The 24,607-nt window shown below is 40.3% G+C and overlaps 1 protein-coding gene across 5 annotated transcripts; it reads left to right on the forward strand.

Annotated features, from left to right (window-relative positions):
• Positions 1–75: 75 nt before the first annotated feature.
• Positions 76–24,607, forward strand: mtrf1l (mitochondrial translation release factor 1 like). Of its 5 annotated transcripts, XM_016999112.2 has the most exons (8): positions 76–406; positions 1,737–1,816; positions 3,863–4,046; positions 6,065–6,228; positions 6,451–6,568; positions 7,489–7,625; positions 8,214–8,453; positions 20,462–20,599. In XM_016999112.2, the coding sequence occupies exons 1-7, from the start codon at positions 121–123 to the stop codon at positions 8,427–8,429; spliced, it is 1,185 nt and encodes a 394-aa protein (XP_016854601.1). In that variant the 5' UTR covers positions 76–120; the 3' UTR covers positions 8,430–8,453; positions 20,462–20,599. The 5 variants fall into 5 exon arrangements, with proteins under 5 accessions (XP_016854601.1, XP_003215848.1, XP_016854603.1 ...); XM_003215800.4 differs by lacking the exon at positions 20,462–20,599 and having other exon boundaries at positions 8,214–9,547; XM_016999114.2 differs by lacking the exons at positions 76–406; positions 1,737–1,816; positions 3,863–4,046; ... (1 more) ...; positions 6,451–6,568; positions 7,489–7,625 and adding exons at positions 22,155–22,245; positions 22,898–23,086; positions 23,729–24,607 and having other exon boundaries at positions 8,316–8,453; positions 20,462–21,143.

The raw sequence follows: 24,607 nt of genomic DNA on the forward strand, positions 1-24,607 counted from the left end.
ACTGTGTGTTTTCCGTTTTGTTTTTTTAGCCCTTTGACTCTATATGGAGTATAAAGGGACGTCTACCGTCTGCTTCCGGTTTGACTCGTGACCGGAAGCGGAAGTTAGTCCCTTCTAGGAATGGTGTTCGGTCTAGCGCGGAGTTCGTTGCGGTGCCTGGGCTTCGCTCGTTCTCTGGCGCGATGGCGGAAGCCGAAGTCTACGCGGCGCCTGTTCTGCAGCCAGCCGGGCCTTCAGGACCTCTTCGCGCTGCCGGCGCTCCAACGCTTCCTGGATCAGCAGCAGGAGGAGGAGCAAAGGCAGGAGGCAGGGGCGCGCCGCGGAGGTTCGGCGCTGGCTGCTCTGGCCCGCCGCCTGCGGAGGAAGGAGGAGGAGCTGGGCGACACCGAGCGCCTGGCCCGGGAAGGTGAGGAGGGCGCTTTCGCCTCTCTGCTCAGTGCTGCGTTCTTGCTTGGTTGACTTTATTTTTGTCTCATTCATCTCCTGATAAAGAGACTCACGGCAGCATACAAGAAGGTGTGCTACAACCCCAAATATCTAAAAATCCCCTGAATCCCACTCTTGACAAAGAAACGCAGGATATAAACTCAGGATTTAAAAGTTCCAGATCCTGTGTGCTGTCGAAGGCCGGAATCAGTGGGTTGCTGTGAGTTTTCCGGGTTGTATGGCCATGTTCCAGAAGCATTCTCTCTTGACGTTTGGCCCACATCTATGGCAGGCATCCTCAGAGGTTGTGAGGTCTGTTGGAATCTACGCAAGTGGGGCTTATATATCTGTGGAATGTCCAGGGTGGGAGAAAGTACTCTTGTCTGTTTGAGGCAAGTGTGAATGTTGCAGTTGATCACCATGATTAGCATTGACTAGCCTTGCAGCTTCAAAGCCTGGCAGTGTTCTGCCTGGGGGGATCCCTTATTAGGAGGTGTTAACTGACCTTGATTGTTTCATGTCTGGAATTCTCCTGTCCTTTGCTTGTTGTTCTTTATTTACTGTCCTGATTTTAGAGGGGTTTTTTTAAATACTGGTAGCCAGATTTTGTTCATTTTCATGGTTTCCTCCTTTCTTTTCAAATTGCCCACATGCTTGTGGATTTCAATGGCTTATATGTGTAGTCTGACATGGTGATTGTTAGCGTGGTCCAGCATTTATGTGTTCTCAAGTGATATGCTGTTTCCAGGTTGGTCCATCATAAGCTCTACTATGGCTGACTTCCCTGGTTGAATTAGTCTGCAGTGCCTTTCATGTTTCTTGATTCACGTTTGGGCAATGCTGTGTTTGGTGGTCCCTTTGTATACTTCTCCATAATTGCATGGTATAGGGTAGACTCCTGTAGAGGTGAGGGGATTCCTCTTGTTATTTGCTGAACATAGCATTTGTTGGTTTTTCTTTGTGGGTGTGTAGATAGTTTGCATGTTGTGTTTCTTCATCAGCTTCCCTATGCAGTCAGTGGTTCCCTTGATGTATGGTAAGAACACTTTTCCTCTGGCTGAAGCACCAGGAGAGAATGCTTCTGGAACATGGCCATACATCCTGGAAAACTCACAGCAGCCCAGTGATTCTGGCCATGAAATCCTTCGACAACACAAGTCCCTGAATATTTATTTCTATATTCACTCCTTTTCTGTTTTGTGTCTATTGGACTGACCATGTGCCAAAAATGTAACTTGTGTTGCACTTACATTTTTCTACAATTCCTATAAATATGATACGATGATACTACTAAAATATTTTTTCTCTAGATGAAAATGAAGATTTGCGAAAACTTGCAGAAACAGAAATTGTCTTTTGTCAGGAAGAGATAGCAGAGTTGAAACGTCAGGTATGCTGCTTTGAATGCTATGTTTTAAAATATGGTGGCATGTGTTATACTGCAAGATCAGAAACTTTGCGTCACTTATCCTGCTTGCTCTCTGTTTAGCTGGGCATCTTTTAACAGCATAGGCACTGGCAGGTAAAGGAGGACTTGGGAAACACAGAAGTATATCTGCAGAAAACCATTCAATGAAGATTGACCTGTAAAATATGATTCTGCTCAAACTGGTTGTATTGTAGCTGTCATCTTGCCTTCAACATACAAAGTGAATAGCAACTGCCTCTATAGAGTATCTTATAAAGTATGCATGATCATCAGAACAGTGAAAATAGGGGAAAGCAGAAAAGCCTGCCCCCCCCCCCCAAATACATGATTTTTAAAAACGTGAATCTTGAAGAATTTGGCTACCAAAATAGAAAAGTGCAGACTGGTGAAAGAAACCTTCCCTCAGTGCAGACTGAAAGATGTTTTCAAGTCTGTAAAATGTTCAAAATGTTTTGTTCATGTACCTGATCTTCTTGTTTCATTTTTGACATACCTGCTTTTAATTTGGGATAAAAGAGTTTAATAATAAGAATGGTAATAAGAATAATGATTTTATTTCTTACCCGCCTCTCCTCATGGCTCAAGGTGGGTCACAGTACAATTAAAACACACAGACATTGCAAAACGCCTTAAATACACATATTGAAATGTATTTCTATGAAAACACATATCAAATATACAGGACAGAGATTACAACACAGGACATGAGTTTAAAATTCATGCTTAAAACTGGCTGGGTATGCCTGCCGGAAGAGATAGTTTTTAGATGGTTTTAAAATTCTGACAGCTTACTTAGTTGTCAGAGCTCTTATTGAAGCATGTTGGAATTGCTATTTTTTTTTGTGGTATAAGAACCTCTCCTTATTCTTTCAATGCCCGGGCTGTGGCACAGGCTGGTGAGCAGCCAGCCAGCTGCAACAAATTACTCTGACCAAGAGGTCATGAGTTCGAGGCCAGCTCGGAGCCTGTGTTTGTCTTGTCTTTGTTCTATGTTAAAGGCATTGAATGTTTGCCTTATATGTATAATGTGATCCGCCCTGAGTCCCCTTCGGGGTGAGAAGGGCGGAATATAAATACTGTAAATAAATAAATAAATGCTAGTTTTGCGTCTGCTATCAGTATTTTCTGTTAGAGAAGCAATGCTTCTGCTTCTTTAATGGAGGAGTATCTGTATTTTGTGAATTGGTTTTGGGATCTACTTAAGCAAAGATCATAAATTATATCAGAAAGTGTGAAAATATCCTACCATTTGCCCAGGCTGGCTCCAAAACTCCGAACACCTGAGAATCCTGCCACCTACCCTGCCCAATTATTTCCTTGCTGTATTGGGTTACACTGTTTCAGGGTGACTCCTTAAATGTGGATTTGAGGCTGCTTTGTTGTGTGAATTCTTTAGGTTTGTCACTTGGGAATCAGGAGAATATTTTGAGCATTGGACTGAAATTCTGATGCCCAGGTATCCTACTCAGGCCTGAAAACCTCCTTGGTGACCTTATGCAAGTCACATGTTCTCAGCCCCAGAAAATCCTATGATAGACTCATTTTGGGTCTACAGTTAAGTCAGAAACAACTTGAATGCAAATAATTTGTGTAGCCTTACTTCAGTTCAAGCTTGATAGAGAGCTGGAGGCATGTTTAAAACAACAAGAATAAGTTTATTAAACAGAGTAGGAAAACATATTAAACTTTAATCAATTTAGCCTTCTCAATATCATAAGTAATTGTTACAGCATAAACATATGCATGTAGGATCACTCAGATAATAGAAGATTGAATGATATCTACTTTTATTTATGGTCAGATTGGGAAATTTATATTGTTTAGTCTTAGAAACAAATACCAACATAGAACAGGTATTTTTGTTTGCCAGTTTATGTCACTATATAAGCTTTTCTAGCCAGATATGCGTTATGATGAGATTAATTAAGGCTTTTTTAAAAATACAAGAAAGCATTGTTTGTTTGTTTTTTGTTTTTTTTGTTTTTTTTGTTTTTTTGCATTTTGCAGATAATGCTGCATTTAATCCCTTCAGAAGAAACAGATGAAAGTGATCTTATAATGGAAGTGACTTCTGGAGTTGGAGGGCAAGAAGCAATGCTATTTACAGCAGAGATGTTTGATATGTATCAACAATATGCTGCATATAAAAACTGGAATTTTGACATTTTGGAATATGCACCCAGTGACATAGGTGAGTGACTCAGATTATCTCCCTATTTTATTGATAGAAAACACATACTGCTAATATAAACATTACAGTTTGGTTTCTTAGATAGCAATATCTGGTGTTTATACGATCAACATTTGCACAGGTTAAAAGTGCAGGATCTGCATAATAGACTGTTGTTGCAAAATTTTAAAAAATCTCCTCCCATCCTCCTCTAGGAGAAAGAACAGGATGACAATACTTAAGTGTTGCAGCTCATTCCTCCTGCTGTTGAGGTGGGTGGGTGGGATGTCAGAAATGGGAGGAGGGATGGGGTAGATCTGAGCTTAAAAGTGACAAGAACAGACAGACCCCACCAAGGCTGCTACAAAAGAGCAGTTGCCATAGCCCTTTCCTACTGCTCTTGTCCTCCTTCCTTTCCTGCAGCTCTTTCCTCCCTCCTCCTGCTCCCTGTGCCTGACCCAGAGACTCACATGCTATCTGCCCTCCCTCCTCCTACCAATCCTATAACACATGTCTCTTATAATAACCTGCCAATGAAGAAATATGAGAATGAAAGGGCATACACCCAGGGCTTGGTTGTGGGGAGGTGGAAGCTGCCAAAGTCAGTGGGAAGTAGGAGGGGACACCCCCCTCCCCCAGGCCTGGGCTTGAACAGGGCCCAAGCAGCCGGGAGGGGCCTGGGATGGGAGGAGGAGCTTGTCAAAGCCATATTGGTGAAGGTGAGAGCCAGGGTGTAGCTCCTGTCCATCATGGAAGAAGGAGAAGGACAGCAGAAGAAAATGGTTTTCTGTGTGTTTAGTGTGTAGGTGAATTATATCTACAGGCCTCCTTATTGCTGCTGCCTCTTAACTGCCAGGGCTGCTTTCCTGAGGACACGTCACCTTTTACTTTACTGTAGTTTTTTGTTTTGCTGTACTACATTTTACAAATCTAATGCACATCCTATTTTGGCAAGGTAATTTAGCCAAAAGAGTGTGCATTGGTCACGTAAATATAATATATAATGTGACTCACAGAAGTATCTCCTCCTTTGTCTTTTCCAGTTTGTTCTGTTACAACTTGTGTTTAATTCTAGAATTGAAAAAGATTTAATTAGATGCCCACAAGACAGTCAATATTATAGAGGTGTGGCATAGGTTTTATGTAAATAAAATTCATCTGGCACTTGTTGAATTGCATCCTCATGTTGTCGAACGTTCATGGCTGAATGGGGATTTGAACTGTGTTGCTCAAATCACTAAATCCTAGTTGCTCTAAGGCTGTGTATAATTATTATTACACATAATAATTACCACTTCATCCATTTCAGTTCCATGTTGTAACACAAGAAAACATGGACAAGTCTTAGCGAGATGGATACTTCTGCAACAATTGGTTCAGTCCCTGTCTTCAAAATAGTTTAATTTCCAGTAACCTTTCTAAACTAATGAACTATTTCTATTCAGGGAACATTAGATTTGGTATCCTAATATTAAAGATATGTATATTTGCAATATCATGTGAATCGGTAGGCTGTTCCAACATTATTGCTCATTGGTCTGTTATTTATTATCTAGCATCTTTCTCCTTAATATTAAGCAACTAGCTTTCTACTAAAAAATCTATTCTCCCCATACTTTCTATACACTGCATAGATAAACCCTCATCTTGCCCTTTTACAGTATAATGATATCACAACTCTGCACTTGCAACTATTTTCTGTTTAGTCATGAGAGTGTCTAAAGGCTGGGCCAGATCATCTATCTTTATTCAGTATTTCTTGCCTGTTAATGCACACATTCCTCCTTTAGTGGCGAACAGAAGATCTAAGGGCATGTGGTTTTGTAAAACCATTTGTCTTAATGGAATTAATTCAGTATTCATGGTTTTTTTTACATAAACCTAGTCATCTTCTCAACATGAAATAAATAAAAAAGCTTTGAAGATAAAAGCTTTGAAGTAGGACTGATTGGATGGGCTTTCAACTGGTGTGATTACAGTTAGTATGTGGTTACCAGTGTCCTGTGGTTATCCTACAATTTTTTTCATTTTGTCTTAAGGTGGATTGAGATACGCATCTGCCGCAATAGCAGGCCATGAAGCCTATAGGCAAATGAAGTTTGAAGGAGGAGTGCATCGTGTTCAGCGAGTACCTAAAACAGAGAAGCAAGGTCGCATTCATACCAGCACAATGACTGTAGCAATATTGCCACAACCAAATGAGGTATTATTGTTATTATTATTTATATTTTCTCTTACTTGAGACTCAAAAGGTCAAAGGTATAATGTTGTTAACAAGAAATTGCTACTCAGATCTTCCACCCCTGATATGCTCTTACCAAGTTTAAAGGTTGAAGCCTGATTTTTGCGAAATGCCCATGATTGTTAAGTGAAAATGTATTGTGCAATTAAATTAAACAAAATGTGTCCTGTTTTTCTTTTGTAGATAAACCTGACAATTAATCCTAAAGAGTTACGTATTGAAACTAAACGAGCCAGTGGAGCTGGTGGTCAACATGTAAATACCACTGATAGTGCTGTACGCATATTACATATTCCCACAGGTAAATTACATTTTGTTTCAATTGTTTGTAAACATTTCCTATAAAAAATAGGTACTGTTCCATTATCTGGGCGGAGGCCACTAGGGGTGCTAGAGGAGGATACTTCATTCTGTGGGGTGGACGGTGGCTTGAAGTAGTAAAACAATATCCTCCTGTTTTCCTGTTATTCCCCCCACCCATGTCCCTGTAATTGAAACAACCATCACATGATATGGGAAGTGGGGTAGGGGAATAACCAGCAAAAACGAGGGAAATTGTTTTCCTCTTTCAACTCCCCCCCCCCCCCCCAATAAAATAAAGTGTCCTTCTCTATACACTGCAGAAATAAAGTACAGTAAGACCCCATTTCCAAGGTTTCATTTACTAATCCCTGGAGAAAATTGGCTGTCTAGGAATTTTCAGGTTTTCCAGTGTAATTCTATGATATGCTTCCCATATAGGCACACTGGGGGGCTTAGCAAAATCCTAGAGAAAATAACTCTTTGGGAATCTTTGGGTCTTCTAGTATACTTCTATGATAGACTAGGATCAGAAGTCAAGTGATTTAAAAGTGGTCAATAATACCCACAGTATCAAATAATAATTGATCTGGCTGGGAAACTATCTTCTGCAGATATGGGGATCTTACCGTACTCACATTGCTGTATAAAGAAATAACTAATTTTTATGGCTGTATTTAATGCATTGGAGTAACTGATAAGGGCTTCTGTCTTTTCTTTCTTTCTTTTTCTTTCTTTTTCTTTTGTTTTCTTTCTTTTTGGGAGGGTGAGCTGTAGTGCTGTGCAAGTTAAACTGGAAGTAAACTCCCACAGCTGGTATTAATATTTGTGTTCTTCTTAAAATGCGTCTCAGTGAAAGTTTTGTTTATGTTATCCATTTGATATATCTGTTTCCTTTATTTTGCCTTGTACCTGCTCTAGGTGTGGTGTCTGAATGTCAACAAGAACGGTCTCAAATAAAAAATAAAGCAAAGGCTATTCAGATCCTTCGTGCCAAACTGTACAATATGAAGCTTGAAGATGAGTCAAGGAAGAGAGAAACTGCCAGAAAGATTCAGGTAATATCTATTTTATTCTTCCTCAATATTATGGCTTCAGATTGAAGAATGAGTATGAATTCCTATGTGGGAACTACCTGTAACATAATAAAGAAGTGTTAGATCAAGATGATGCAATTGGGGGGTGGGTGGGTGTTGAGACCTGTGAAGATTAGGTACGTGAGGGGGAGCATTAACGGGATGAACACAAAGCACATCATGAAAATATGGTTCTCCAAAGCACAGTGATGTAAAAAAGACCCCTTAACTTTGTTGGAATGGAAGAACAGAAACCTTGTGTGATGATTTTGCTGAGTTCTTTTATTGCTGAGAGACAGATTTGCCTGACCTGCTATTTTTGTAAGTGTGGGGAGCATTTTGCATTGCAAGTTATACAAGGGAAAAGGGATTGCCTTGCACATTTATGGCTTCTGCTTTGCTTCCTTATCTGACATATGTTAAGGGCTGTCTGTATTTTTGTTGTGTTAAACTGTTTCCATGAAATTATACATATACAACTTTGAGCAAGGAGAAATTTTGATATCTCAATATTCAGCCTAGATATTGCACTATGTGGAAAATGTCGTTTTTCCTTTTTCTTTTGCTTAGACTGGCACCAAAGGAAGATCTGAGAAAATCAGAACCTACAACTTCCCCCAGGATCGGGTCACTGACCATAGAATAAGTAGATCAGTACATCATATCGAACAATTCATGTTGGGGGAAGAACTTCTAGATGAAATGATACAAGCCCTGGGAGAATATGCTGACTTTGAGGCTGTGATGGAAGTTATTTCGGAAAGTGATCTAACTAGGCTAAGGTGACCTAGCTCTTGTCCTGCACAACAGGTATGAAAATGCACCCAAGCTCTATTTCTGCATTGTACTGTTTGAAACTATCTGATTTTGCAGTAAAATAGTTACAATTACATTACAATTATTCCCAAGTCGCTGTTTGAAGGGGGACGTTTATTCTGAAAGAAAAATACTGTTTAAGCTGCAAGATGTTAAACAGATCAGTGCTTTAAAATAATTCTGGTTTCCACTTCTGAATCAGCAGTGGCACTGCATCTTTCAAAGACTGGTGGAAAATCAAGAATTTGTCAACTTTCAAATGCTTATTCTTCATAATTAAAAACAAATCTAGACATATTATCATGTGAATCAGAGAGTTCCTTCTGTTTACAGAAGGCTATTGATACAGTGAGGGGATCCTAAGAGTTGTTACTGACTATCTTCTCTTCCCTTGTTCTGGGTAATGTCCCAACTAAACACATCTGATTTTGAGAAAGCATAAGGGGACTGCAAGAGGAGGCGGAAGCTTAAAACAATTAGTTACCCCTTCTCATATCAGTGAGAATGTCTTTTTGGCAAAAGTTAAGTTCCATCCATATTCAGGGCAATAACAATGCTGAGGGCAGACTTAGGTAGTAAAAGTATAGATTTTGACCCAGGGTTAAATCAAGGGTCATTATAGAGGGGAGAGTACCAATGCTGCCTCAGAAGGGCCTGCTGATCTGCTGACATTTGCTAACCCAGGCTACCAAGAAAGTTTGATATAATGCTAAATATTTATTCTGTTGTTTTTCTTGTGTCTTTGCTGCTATTTTTCTCCCATGATGGACTAACCTCCTTCCCTGCTAGGGTGCTCAGAGTGGGGAAGTTTATTCATGCCTAAAATAATGAAGAATCCCTCTTCTCACTCCTGCAATGTTTCATAAATATCTAAAGAACTATTCATAATTCTTTACAAAGTTTGAAAACTTGTGCAATGATTTACAATATTTAGAAAAATGGAGATGACCTTGAGAGATTTGTTAATTTAAGTGTGCTTCCATAATACTCTGAACCCACCCCCTTTTTTTCTGCTAGCAGGATCAAAGAGTAGATCCATGTTGATGGTGTTATTTGAATGTCCCAAAGCTAATAAACACTTCAAAACAGCTGCAGTCAGATTACTTCATCATGCACTTTAGTGTATGAAGATATTTAGGGTTTCAGGGATGTTGTGTGTTTTCCGGGCAGTATAGCCACGTTTCAGACCCTGTGATCCCGGCCATGAAAGCCTTTGACAACATATTTAGGGTTTGACTTCAAGTTAGATAAGCCACAGTCAACTCAGCCAAAGTTAGGAGGCTGTGGAATTGTAGACTAAAGCATATGAAAGGCACCAAGTGGTTATTCTTGCTGAACGGATGAGGTCTGTGAATATTATCAAGATATGAAATAAGTAGCCCTAGTTGGAAATCAATGGCAGAATGAAAGTTGAGACTTTAAATTATAACTTAACAAACATGAAAATCATGTGGTCATGAAAAAACTTTGTGGTCATTTATTTACTTGGTTCTTTTGATTTGAAATTAATTTTGGCTTGACTTCCTACTTTATAGAAGCTATGTTTAAATTTTACCTTAATTCTAAAGATGGCTCAGGTCTCAAAATAAAACAATCTAATTACATTTTTCTTGTAGATAATGTACAAGAATATCCTAAGTATTTTACCCGGAAGTAAGGTCGATAAGAGTGTAGTTTTCTAGAAATTACTTCACAATCCTGCCTGTTTGCTGCTCAAAATACTGATGTCTGTTTTAAAACTGTGCTCCTAAGGGCAGAGAACTTGCTTGTGTTTGCTGCTTACATATAAAAGAAACCCAAAACATGTGGCTCCACAGTGGTTAGATTACTGTGCCTATAGATATTTTATTTATTTAAAGCATTTATATCTTGCTCTTTAGCCAAAAAAACTTCCAGAGTAACATCTTACCAATTATAATTCCTTATTGGTTTGATTATCTAAGGCTAATGGGAGTTATGGTTCACACCTGTCCTAAAGGAACAGTTTGACGAACATCAGGGATTTTTGTTTAACTGCTGTATTTTATTCAGTGTTAACTATTCTGTTTGTAAAATTAAGCAAACAATATATATGAAGTTCTATGAAAAAATTATAAACAACGTTGTCAGAGCCTGAATGGAAAACCACCAAAAGATTTTGAAGTGATGGCATATTCATGCTTAAATTTCCATGTATTCTAGCATATGTGCATTTTGGCGCTTGATTCTTTACTCTCCTGTGTACCATAGGATGGTACAACCAGGGAATTAGGAAGAAGCCCTTATCTAACTAGGGTGATCTGCCTCCCCCCCCCCGTGTCAGGAGCAACCGGAGTTGCTTCTGGAGTGAGAGAATTGGCCATCTGCAAGGACGTTGCCCAGGGGATGCCCGGATGTTTTGATGTTTTACCATCCTTGTGGGAGGCTTCACTCATGTCCTCGCATGGAGCTGGAGCTGATAGAGGGAGCTCATCCGCGCTCTCCCCGGGTGGGATTTGAACCTGGCAGCCTTCAGGTCAGCAACCCAACCTTTAAGTCACAAGGCTTTTATCCCCTAGGCCACCAGAGGCTCCGGGTGGTCTGCTGATACTAACAATATGCCTGAGAAAATATTTATAAATATTGATAAGAGTCAGGAGCATGCCCATCAAAACAGGGGGAACACATCATATGGTCATACATTCTGATATGGATGCCAGTCAATAGATGAAATTAAATAAGCTGCTGGTGCAAATCTACAAGTAAATCTGGCTAGTTTCATGTATAAATAATGCTTCATAGATTCTATTCCAGGTCTGTAATAGTAATGTGTGAAAAAAAGGCCAGAAACAACTTTTCATTTTTATCTATTTGGAAAGGGTAATGTTTGATCATTCATGCTCAATAACATCATTCCTGTTGTTCAAAAAAGGCTTTGTCTTCCTTGTTGGCCGTACAGATTGAGTAACCCTTCTCCAAATTCCATCCACATGGATGGCTGAGATAGTAACATCTTTGCTTTCTGATAGCTCAGTGTACAAAAACCTGTTTTCATGCAGAAAATTATTTTAAAAAATAGTATGTATAAAATTGTCTTCAGATCATGTGTATGAGAAATATAGATACATTTTATGTTTAGACTTGGTCCCCATCTCCAATATATGTTATACCTGTATATACAAATACTGGCATTCAAAAATCTGAAAAACCTCACTAAAATTCCAAACAACTTCTGCTCCCAGTCATTTTGGACAAAAGCATCAATTTGAATTGAATCCACCAATGGATAGGCAAAAACAATAAGAAATTAGTTGAAGCAAGCTTATGTACGATTTCCTATGAATGCACACAATACAAAATAAGTTGGATGAATTTGAACACAGGAAAGAAGATACGATTTAATAGGCATCAAAAAAACATGGCACACTGTGACTCAGAACAAGAGTATAGCAACTGAGAGATATAACCTGATCAAAAGGATGTCCAAACAGGAAGGGAGGGGCAATATCATACATAAATGGCAAGTTGAGGGTACTTGGGTCAAAAACCAAAGGCAAGGGACACAACAAACAATGTTTTCCTGTAAAAGGTTACCAAACATTCCAGAGAAAGAGAATACTAAGGAGTGATTTCAAGTACCCTGATATCACTCTAAACTCAATTTATTCCAGAAATGTAATGTCCAACAAATTACTTAGTTGACAATTTCATTTTTCAAATGGCAGAAGCAACAAATTGATTATTTTGGACTTTATTCTCTTCCACATTCTCTCCTAGATTTTATACAAAAGAAAAGGACAAGCATAGCTTGTTGAGTACTCTATTTGACAGACCACAAACCGAATGAGTAAACAGTAAGATGGAGTATCAAAAAATGCACATGTTTATATCATAGGACATAATTGCACCCATTTTTTGCTTTGATCACACTCTTCCAGGAGTACTTTGTCCAGTTTGGAATACTAGAGTTTAAGGAGGATATTTACAAGCTGCAGCTTGTCCAAAGAAAAGCCACCAGCATGGCTAAGATCTGGAAACCAAACCCAATGAGGAATATAAAATTAGCTGGGCATGGTTAGCCTGGAAAGAATATTAAAGTGGTATAACACCTATCTACAAACATCAAAAGGGTCATCACATGGAAGATAGAGTGAGTTAGTTTTCTTGTGTTTTAAGACAGTAACATTGAAGTGGTGAATTCAAGTTACAAGAAAGACTCTATCAAAATGCCAGGAACAGCTTCCTGACAGTAAGAGCTGTTTTGAAAGTGGAAGAGAAATTTTCTGAACACCATTTATTTACACACATTTATTACTAACAACATGCAGTGCTTATAATGAACTTTGCAGGAAATGCTTCAGATATACTCCACAAAAAATAAAATCAGCCTTACAAATGCTGATTTATTTTAGTAAACATTTGGTTTTTGTACTTATACCCAGGGTCATGTAAACATTTTTCTCAAGTGGAAAGGGGTTGTGAGTGGAAAAAGTTTAAGATGGTATTATTTCTAATCCTGCTTGTATGATTTTTGTGTCTGTATGATACAGACCACTTGCCTTTGACAAGAGAGAACCATGCATTTGGAGGTAGTTGGAACAAAATTATTTGTCAGGGTATGGAGATTCCTTTAAAACTAGAGGTTCATCTCCTCTGCAGATTTAATGTAACTTGACATCACTTTAACTGCCATGGCTCAATGCTATGGAAGGAATCCTGGGGTTTGTAGTTTGGTGAGGCACCATCACTCTGGTAGTATTGCGTCATAGCAGTTAAAGTGGTGTCAAGCTGCATTAATTCTGCAGTGGAGATCAGTCAGATTAAAATAGGATGAGTCTAAGAACGGGAGCCAGCTTGATGTAAAGGTTTGAATATTGGGACTATGACTCTGGAGATCAGGGTTCAATGCCCACTTTACCTTAAAGGAAGATAAACCCTCTGTGAATCTTGCCAAGAAAACGTTGTGATAGGTATGGGCACTACGGTATAAAGTCAGAAATGACTTGTAGGCACACTGCAAGGCTACCAGTGGCTACAAAGAACAATCACTGTACTGTGTGACTCCATGTGTGTCACTCTATTAGCTGCTGAGGAATGCAAGAGAGACTTGGAACTGGGCTGCTTCTAGGTTCCCCACAGTTACTGTGTGATTACTTTAAAAACAGAATGGTGCATTAGGCCTGTTGGTGTCATCTAGCACAGCTCCTGTGTTAGCCACTGAATGAATGTAACATATTAAGTCAACAACTGCAAAAGTTATTGGGATTCAATGAGTACTGCTTAGCTAGAACTAACAATTTGTTTCAGTCCAGAAGGTTCAAGCACAAAAAAATACAATGTAACAAAAATCATAGGTTCAATCATTTGTTACTGTGCCAGATGATCTGAAAACAGACTTGGACAATGGGTTAAGACAATCACAATCCTCCACTGAATCAATCTTATCAAATCCCAGGATAGCTTGGCCTTAGATCTGCCATAATGACCTAAAAACACTCAACAAGTCAATGGTACTTCCTCTTCTGATCATGTACCATATGCCAGCAGGGCCCCATGGTGTTTTGCATAAGAAAAAAGTCAGTCTTTTTGAGAAATAGTATGTATTACTAAGGGAGGAACCCTACAACCCCCCAGGACATCCAGGTGTCCCTTCTTGAACAATAGGACCTAGAAGAACCAGATTCCAAAGCAAAGAAGGTGAATAAAAATCCATTAAGCTGTCTCACTGTTGCCTTCTTGGGCTTGAAGGGGTAAAAACTCAAGCTGCCGATTGTAGCCAGATCATGAATGCAGAATGTGTGTGAAGCACCTCCTTCTTGTAATCAGCAAAAGTGTGTGCTACATAAAACTTATTAAATCTTCAGTATGCTCCAAGATTGATTTAGGCAGAACACAGCTACCACTGGAAACAGAAGGAATGATGTTTATTTCAAGTGGGAGTTTCATTGTACCTTAGAACATAAATGAAAGACTATTGATGCACATTCTTCATACACCTATTATTTGTAAGGTACATCCAGGCAGAGTTCCTCAGCCATATAAAATGGTAGCTGAGCTGCAATTCCATGAACTCAAAACTTTGCTTTGCTTACCCCACAATGCTTCAGGAGGAAATAATACAAAAACCCAATCTTCACTGCTGGAGCATCAGGAATCCACACTCAATTCAGTGGGATATCTTTGTTATGAACATGTGGATCTCCAACATATATATACACACGCACACACACAGGCTGGTTTTTAATTTGCATGTTCAACATGTTTACAGGTTTCTTGGCAAGATTTGTTCAGAGTGGGTTTGGCTTTGCTTTCTCTGCGGCTGAGTGTGTGTGACTCCCCCAAGGTTCCTCTGATTCAGGGCGCATCTATACTGTAGAATGAATGCAGTTTGACACCTCTTTAACTGCTATGGCTCAAGGCTATGAGACACCAGCAGAGAAGGTGAAAGACCTTACAAAACGACAACGCCCATGGCACTTCAAGTGGCACCAGACTGCATTCAACTCTACAGTGTAGATGAAGGGGGTTAAAATCCTGATCCCCAGAACTCAAATCTACACCCGAATACTTTACTCTTTCACAAGTGGAATGTTTTCTGTACTATTGAAGGCATCACAGTCCTAATGATGCAATGTTTCATTTAAATCTGATGGGCACCTTCAAAAGTTCGGTCTTTGAAGTATGAATTTTAAAAGGCTGATAAAGAGAAAATAAATGGGTTGCTGTGAGTTTTCGGGCTGTATGGCCATGTTCCAGAAGCATTCTCTCCTGACCTTTCACCCAGGCAGCCTCAGAGGTTGTGAGGTTTGTTGGAAACTAGTCAAGTTGGGTTTATATATCTGTGGAATGCCCAGGGTGGGAGAAAGAACTTTTGTTTGAGGCAAGTGTGAATGTTGCAATTGATCACCTTAATCAGCATTGAATAGCCTTAAAGCCTCAGAGCTTGGATGCTTCCTGCCTTGGGGGAATCCTGTGTTGGGAGATGATTAGCTGGCCCTGATTGTTTCTTGTTAGGAATTCCCCTGTATTCTGGATTTGTTCTTTATTTACTGTCCCGATTTTAGAGTTTTTAATACTGGTAGCCAGATTTTGTTTATTTTCATGGTTTCCTCCTTTCTGTTGAAACTGTCCACATGCTTGTGGATTTTAATGGCTTCTCTGTATAGACTGACATGGCGGATGTTAGCGTGGTCCAGCATTCTGTGTTCTCAAATAATATGCTGTGTCCAGGTTGGATAATCAAGTGCTCTGCTATGGTGAACGTCTTTGGTTGAATTAGTCTGCAGTGCCTTTCATGCTCCTTGATTCATGCCAGGGCAATGCTATGTTTGGTGGTCCCTATGTAAACTTGTCCGCAACTTCATAGTATAGGGTAGACTCCTGCAGAGGTGAGAGGATCCCTCTTGTGCCTTACTGAATTTAGCTTTTTTTTTCTTTTTAGATTTGTGTTTGGAATTCCAGACATGAATCAATCAGGGCCAGCTAACACCTCCCAACATAGGATCCCCCCAGGCTGATCTTGAATCTGAAAGGCTATTCAATGCTAATCAATTGAAACATTCACACCATTCTTTCTCCTACCCAGAACATTCCAGATATATAAACCCCACTTGCCTAGTTTCCAATAGACCTCATCACCTCTAAGGATGTCTGCCATTGATGCAGGCGAAAAGTCAGGAGAGAATGCTTCTGGAACATGGCCATACAGCCCGGCAAGCTCACAGCAACCTAGGGCCCTTCCACGCAGCCATATAACCCAGAATATCAAGGCAGAAAATCCCACAATATCTGCTTTGAACTGAGTTATCTGAGTCCACTCTGCCGTATATTCAAAGCAAATAATGTGGAATTTCTTTCAGCTGTGTGGAAGGGGCCCTAGTGATATTCCGGCCATGAAAGCCTTCGACAACACAGGGAAATAAATGCTTTGGAGCGAGGCGAGCAGAGAAAAACGATACCGCCTCGAGCCTGCCCCAGGCAGTCAAATCAAGCGACAGTTGTTTAATCTGTGTGTGTGTGTGTGGGGGGGGGGGGGGGGTTGGGGACCCTCCCTGCCTCTGCGCGCGCGCTCTTTCTCTCTGTCTCGCAATTCAGCATGGAGCGCGGGGCTCCACCATCCAATCCAACGAGCCGGAGAGAAGAGCGCGAGCTCCGCAGCCTCTCCCGCGTTCGGCTGCATAAATACACGTCCTCGCTTCAGACTCACGAGATGAGATGCGAGTGAGCGCGCGCGCCAGCCGGCTTTCCAGCGTCAGTCTCCCCTCCCACTCTCCGCCCTCGCGCTCTTCACCCTTTAAATCTCCCTATAGCCGCTGAGGAGATAATTTGAGGAGGGAAACGAAAAATCCCCCTTCTACTGAAGCTCCTCCCTCCCCCGGCGGCGCGCGCGCCTTGATTGGCTGCCGCGCCCCTCTTTGCTTCTTCATTGGCAGCTGGCCTTGGAGAGCTCCTTCCAATTGGGTGGCTGGGTTTTGGATACCAGATTCAAAAGTGCTCTGAAGGGACTCGGCGGGGAAAAAAGAAAGGGAACAAGAGGCTTGTCGAGCGCCTGGGAAGGAAGGAACCGCGTGAGGAGAAAAAGAGAAGGAAAGGAGCAGTGCCAGGTAGCCAGGCCGAGTTGGAGGGAGGCGAGGAGTAATAGGTGGGCGGCCGAAGAGGGACCCTCAGGCTGGGCGCGGGTTTCGGGTGGGAGAGAGGCCGGCCACGAGAGAGAGCGCTGTGGGGATGGGTTGAGGGGGAAGGGAGAGAATTTAACAGGGTAGGAGAAAAATCCTAGAGCTCTCTCTTATTTATATTTCTCAAAGGAAGCCCAGCCGCCACCACTGGAGGCGAGTCCCGCCGGCGGGAGAAACCCTTGTGCTCTCTCTCTCTCCCGCCTCTTGGCCTCAGGGCAGGAAAAAGGCGCCTGGCATAAATGGATATGTGCATTTGGCTTGAGAAATAGCAATATGTAAAGGGAGAAGGGAGAAACTCTTCTGTTTATGCGGCTGAGGGGGGAAAGGAAGGGGCCTGAGGCTGTTAGGAATGGTGGGAGTTGGAGTCCAAAACACCTGGAGGGAGGGCCCAAGTTGGCCCAGGCCTTCTTTAATCTCTTAATATTGGCGGGAGGAGGGAGTTGTGCTAAACTACATATTATGATTCTTTTTGTAAGAAAATGTATACCAATTTGCGAGAGACTTCAGTGGATTGTGTTGCCTTTGGGGAAGGAGAGGGTGGTGCCCCCTTCCCCAGATCTCCCCTTATCTGGCCCCTCAGGCTCTCCAGTAGTTTTGCGAGGGAAGGGCCCGAGCTGCCATTTTAATAAAGCCCAAGGGATATTCAGTATTTAAAGTGTGGTTTGCCCTTCCCCTGCGTGGCCTGGAAGTAAATGCGCGGGCTTCTCTCTGACCCCTTTCCCTGCCACCCGCGCTTCGATCTCTCTCACCTTCCCCCCTCCTGTCAGATTGGAAGAGGGGCTCCTCCCCAGCAAATAAGGAAATGTCTAAACTGGGGGGAGAATGTGGGGAAAGTGGTGTATATAGTATATATGCTCTCTCTATATATATAGAGAGAGGGGTGTGTGTGTATATATAAATATTACTAGCTGTGCCCGGCCACGCGTTGCTGTGGCAAAGTATGGTGGTATGGGAAATAAAGTATTGAGGAATTGGTGGTAGATAAGGTAAAGGGTCCCCTAGGCTGAGTGGGTTGCTAGGAGACCAAGTGAGCGGAGCTTAGCCTTCTAACTGGCAGCAATTGGATAAAAACAATTATTCCTCTCCCTCTAATTAGGACTTTATTTTTCTTTTATTTTTGTTGTATCAACCTAGAGGCATGGATGAGGGGTTGTGCTGTCAATTTTCGAGGTTGTGGGGTGTTTACTTTTGTTGTTTTGTCCGCTGCTGTGATGCCATCACTCTTTTATATATATAGATATGTGTGTATAGGAGTGGTGTTACACAGATTTTTGTTCCTCGCCCTTTGCAGTAGATGGTTTGTGAGATTTCTTTTATCCCCCCCCATATCGCTGAGATCTTCCAAGTCACATTGTTGGCTGAAGTGGAGAGCATTAAGAAACATGACTGTCTGAGCACATGGCTTGCATAGGAGCTTGTCCTCATGACCTGAGCCTGGCCACTCATAGAATCATAGAGTTGGAAGAGACCTCATGGGCCATCCAATCCAACCCTCTGCCAAGAAACAGGAAAATCGCATTCAAAGCACTCCGAACAGATGGCCATCCAGCCTCTGTTTAAAAGTCATACAGAAAGCCCATTTCTTTTTTAAATTTGGGGGGGCAGGGTAATTTTTAATCCTTACTATATTGAACATTTGGGGGATCAGAAACTCCTGGCCATTTACTAACTGGGCATGGTTGCAAATCACCCAGAGATCCATTATTAGATCACCATCTAGTTTCTGCCTGCCTTTCCAGAAAAAAACTTGCATATTTTAAGGGGAGATTTATACCCACATTTCATCAGTATATTCAGTCCTCTGCTGTATTCAGTTCATTGTCTTATATTATTTGAGGGTTGTTTATATGCTTTAAGTCCTGCCTCTGAACATTGTTAACTAAATATGTTTATTCAGTGAATATACTTTCTGTATAATAATTTTTTGTGCAATCTATATACATTCCTGCCCCAAATGGCATCTAGCTTCTTTTCTCCCCTTCTAAGTTTATGCATTCACTTAAGAAATACAGTCAATCCTCAATTTCTACAGATCCATGAGCTGAAAATATTCCCCTCCAAAAAATCCCCAGAGCAACCTAGTTTTTGCCATTTAGTGTAAGGGGCACCATTTTACCATATCAGTGCCTATAAGAGGACTTGTTTATCTATTGGGGAGGGGAGGCTGAAACCAAGCCCCATAAAGCACTAAGGACCTACTGTAAAAGGTAAAGGTTTCCCCTGATGTTAAGTCCAGTCGTGACCGACTCTGGGGGTTAGTGCTCATCTCCATTTCTAAGCCGAAGAGCCGGCGTTGTCCTTAGACACCTCCAAGGTCATGTGGCTGTCATGACTGCATGGAGCGCTGTTACCTTCCCACCGGAGCGGTACCTATTGATCTACTCACATTTGCATGTTTTCAAACTGCTAGGTTGGCAGGAGCTGGGGCTAACAGCGGGCGCTCATTCTGCTCCCAGGATTTGAACCTGGCACCTTTCGGTCTGCAAGTTCAGCAGCTCAGCGCTTTAACACACTGTGCCACCAGGGGCCCCTAAGGACCTATTGTAGACTAATGCTATCCTTGATGAGGCATATATTAATTCATTCATTTCTAATCCAGTGGTTCTCACCCTTTGGGTTCCCAGATGTTTGGCCTTCAACTCCAAGAAATCCTCTAACAGCTGGTAAACTGGCCAATATTAAGATATTAAAGCAGGCATAGGCAAACTTTGGCCTTCCAGGTGTTTTGGATTCCAACTCGCACCGTTCCTAACAGCCTCGGCCACCTCCCTGAGCCAAAACACCTGGGGACTCACAGGTTGAGAACCACTGTTCTAATCAAAAGGCTTCCATTAGTGGAATGAGAAGAGCTGAACTCATCTCTCTCTCTTACACTCTGAAGTGCTGTGATACACCCTTTAAATCAGTTTTGTAGGAAACAAAAGGACATGAACTCAGATCTACTTGTATAAATTAGACTTTGCTTTCTTTGCCTTACCTTTCCTAGCAGCATTCATGGGGTGAAAGAAAGCCCTTGATGGCATTCCAGGGGACCTCACTGCAGAATAGGGAACCCCAATTTCCTATGGTTTGATTATAAAGTTGGAAGGAGCCTCAGCTATAACCAGTACAGGAAATCTGTCACAACTGTATTCCTGTCCTGCAATAGCCTCAGTTTACAAATCTCTAATAAATGATTATTTCAAAGTATTGCAGTAGAGGAACATTCAATTTGGGTTCATCTGACTTGGTTTTTGAAATACTGTATTTATAGATGACCCTTTAGTAACAATTCCAGGCGAGAAAACCCCAAATATTTAAATTGTTTTCTCTAGCAATCACTGTACTCGCTCAATGCTAATTAATGCCTTATTTTTGTTTTGTTTTTAGGGTACAAAGCAGACATTTTTAAAAATCCAACATAAGCACTGAAAATGAAACGTGATCTTAATTGTTACCATGTTCGTTGTGGACCGTCACCATTGAAACCAGCTGCCAGAGAGACCAAATCAGAAGAGCTCTGTACTGCTGATTATGATGAATTTTTTCACGATTATACTACGGAAAGAATTTCACATAGTAACTTGTATCATGAAAGTCCTAAAATTGTTAGTAGCAGAAGTGAAGAAAAGCCAATACACAACAAAGAAAACCAACAAGTATCAAGGAGGCATGTTGGAAGTGCCAATGACAGTGGTCATGAGGACAGTGGCTATTCCTCCTTGTTAGGCTATCAGCATGAACTGACTGAACATGAAGACAGTACACTGTTGGCAGGAAATATCAATGTTTCACCAAACCACAGTTTCAGTCAAAGAAAGAATGTTCTTCCAGTTCTCCGTTTTGAGGAACTTGTCTGTTCGACTTTGAAAAAAACAAGTAGAAGAAATCCCAAGTCATGGGCTCTAGTCTTAGATAAGGTGGTTTCCAGGCAAAGCATGCAATTTACAAATCTAATTGGCAAAAGCATGGGATTAGATCAGTTGGACATTCTTGGTGAATTATTCCATAGGAGGTTCCGACATTTACTAGCAAACATCTTGAGATACCTTGATTATATGGACTTGATAAAGTGAGTAAAATTAATGTATGTCCTTGAAAATGTGATCATACTCTAAGATGTATTAATTATAAAGGTGTTTTAAAGCTCCTGTCTGGAATACTCAATTTCCTTGTGTAAAAATACTGCATGAGGAAAATCATGCTGTATTTTGGGAAGTTGTTTCCAAAGTAATTGTACACAGTTTATGTGAAGATTTGCAGACCCATTTAAAGAACAGCAGGTTCATTTTTATTTACTTCACATTGTTCTTGTCCCATACATTTGCAAGCAATGCTAAAATCTTAATGATAATTTAATGGATATTTAAAATGGCTTTCATTGTAGTTAAGCTGTGATGGCATTGATGGAGAAGTGCTTATGCTTTTAGATATTATATATGAGGAGTTCTATAGCTTTTTTGTTTTCATTTAAACAATGTTTTTTAGTATAGAGTAGGAACCTGTTCCACTTCAATTTTGTTTTAAGTACACGGGGAGACTTCTAAAACCTGCCAATTCCTTAATTTTAAGAATAGATGTATTGATGAGCCCAAAAAGGGAACAGAAAACATTGTTGTAGCTTATTTTTGTGTCATAACAGAAGAAATCTACCAATGGTTTTTTGAAAGTATCAGTAGAGTTACAGTAGAGTCTCGCTTATCCAAGCTAAACGGGCCGGCAGAAGCTTGGATAAGCAAATATCTTGGATAATAAGGAGGGATTAAGGAAAAGCCTATTAAACATCAAATTAGGTTATGATTTTACAAATTAAGCATCAAAACATCATGTTATACAACAAATTTGACATAAAAAGTAGTTCAATACGCAGTAATGTTACGTTGTAATTACTGTATTTATGAATTTAGCACCAAAATATCTCGATATATTGAAAACATTGACTACAAAAAGGGCTTTGATAAACGAGGCTTGGATAAATGAGACTCTACTGTATGTTCTTTCATATGCAGTATACATATACTGTCATAAGCCATAAAAATTGATGTTACCTTCTGAATATAACTCGTGTTTGTTTTCACAACAGTGTGGCTAAAGTCAGCACAACCTGGAAGAAAATTATACAGGATGATAACTGGGCTTTAGAGATGTACAACAAAGCACTAACACTCACTTTGGTAAGTTTCTTTATTTTCTTTTTTCCTTTTGGGGACCTGGAACAGTTTAAGGCTGTAATTTTATTTTAGTAATTTCTTTTATATAGGATGGGGAATAAATATTGCCAGGCCTTTAGCAAGTTGCCAGTTCAAGTTTCAGAAAATTAATATTGTAATCTAAAAGATTAAAACCAATGTCACAATTAAAAAGGAAATATTAAGCTAGGATTAAGTAGAATCTTTCCTTTATAACCATCTGCCTTTGAAAAAAGGCTGATTTCTTTAAAAACTGTAGTGCATGCAAATAATGGTCTCTCAGATATATTGGTTCCAAAAGGCCCATCTTTGAGTCAGAAGATTAAAAGTTACACATGTGAACTCTAGTTGAATTTGTCAAGTCACTTTAAAGTGTTTTCAAAATATCAGCATATAAATATTGGATATTAGAAATATGCTAGGTGTCATGAATAATTCTTCTGGACAGACTGTTCTTTTTTGGGTGCAGCCCAGATCTGATGCCACGTCAATTCCAAAATTCATCTGTTGTTCCTCTGAATACAGGAGTGAGTTCAGATGGGTTAGATATTCCAAGCTTAACGGATAATAGCATATTAATGTAGTCTTTCTTTATTTTAACACAGAATATCCTAAACACTCTCTTTTCTCTCATCAGAGTAATAATGCTGCATCCTCCAAATTGATGGATACAAGACAACATGCTCTTCACCGAGAAGTATTTAGTCATGTTCAGAAACTAGGAAGTGCATCAAACAATGTTTTGGAAAAAACATCCAGATTGAAGACAAACAACCGAAGTAACTCAAGCTCTTCCCCTTTCAGCCGCTACACACTGTTTTCTGAGGTAACATTTGCTTTAATTTCCGATTATATTGTTTGGGGGGCTGGCAGATTAATGGCAGTAATTTCAGATGCAATGGTGTCATGTCATTGCAATTATATAAGATTTTGTCAGACTAGGTTTGAGAATACAGTACTGTATTTCTTCAGTTCTAAGACACACTTTTTGCCTGTATAAACATCCCTAAAATGGGGTGTGTCTTAGAATCACAGGTGTATCTTATGTATTTTTGGTGGTGGTGATACTGAAATTTATTTATTTATTTATTTACAGCATTTATATTCCGCCCTTCTCACCCCGAAGGGGACTCGGGGCGGATCACATTAAACACATAGGCAAACATTCAATGCCTTGACATAGAACAAAGACAAGACAAATGCAGGCTCCGAGCTGGCCTCGAACTCATGACCTCTTGGTCAGAGTGATTGGTCTCAGCTGGCTGCTCACCAGCTTGCGCCATAGCCTGAACTCAATGGTGTCTTACAATTGAAGAAATGCGGTATTTTAAACTGCTTGCCATGATGTGATTTCATGTTCAGAACTGATATTCAAAGTAGAGGACAGTTGAGATTTCATTATAGATTGGCAAAACATGGTTTTAGGACTTCATTTTGATCTAGCTACCAATGTTTTCTGTCTCAACAGTTTGCAAAGACACTGAAAAATACGGAAAGCCTGAAGGCCTGTTATCTTTGTGGCTCTCCTGCCAAGTATCAGCCCCATCTCCAAAGAGCCACATGCATCCGTGAAGGTTGCGGCTTTGACTTTTGCACAAAGTGCTTATGTTCCTACCATAGTGCCAAGGACTGCACAAGCGGGAAGCCTGTGAAACCATCCTCCAAAATCGAAGCCATTCCTGGTTCCAAAAAAAGCAAACAGAATTTACGAAGGCTATAATTGGGACAAAATTACGGCTAATCACTATATTTTGTATGCCCAAGGAGTGAATCTGAATGTATTTGTTTGTTTTGACAAAGTTGGGGGATGACCCAAATGTATCTTGAACCTTTATTCAGTGGTTATATAGTTTTAATTATTTTTAAAAAAGAAAATGACTTTCCTAGATGCTTTGATCTGCCCTTTTGTAAAGGATATTGAGATCAAATTTTTAAACACTTGCAGGAGGGAAGAATTATCAGACTAGCTTTTGACATGGAGACTAATAGTGGATTTTATGAAATTAAAAGAGTGGAAGTCAAAATTTCATATTGGAAGCCACCATAAACAATGGATATAACATATGTTTTTGACACATACCCACACAATTTGCAGTTTTGAGAATTTACTGTCCCAGTTTCATCTAAGTGCTTTCTACACATTGAATGCAACCAATTTTCATAAGTGTCCCTCCTGACTGGAATTACTGCTGAAATGGTACTGTTATCATGCCCACATTTCATATCTTGATGACTTTGGTCACTCCTTCTTTGTCTTCATCTCCTGCCTCAAAGTGTGTATACTTGTAAATATTTAAATATTTGTCTTTTTATGGTGAAAAATAAATTTTAACTTTCTAAATAATAA

This window comes from Anolis carolinensis, chromosome 1 (assembly GCF_035594765.1).
Source record: "Anolis carolinensis isolate JA03-04 chromosome 1, rAnoCar3.1.pri, whole genome shotgun sequence".
Taxonomy (NCBI): domain Eukaryota; kingdom Metazoa; phylum Chordata; class Lepidosauria; order Squamata; family Dactyloidae; genus Anolis; species Anolis carolinensis.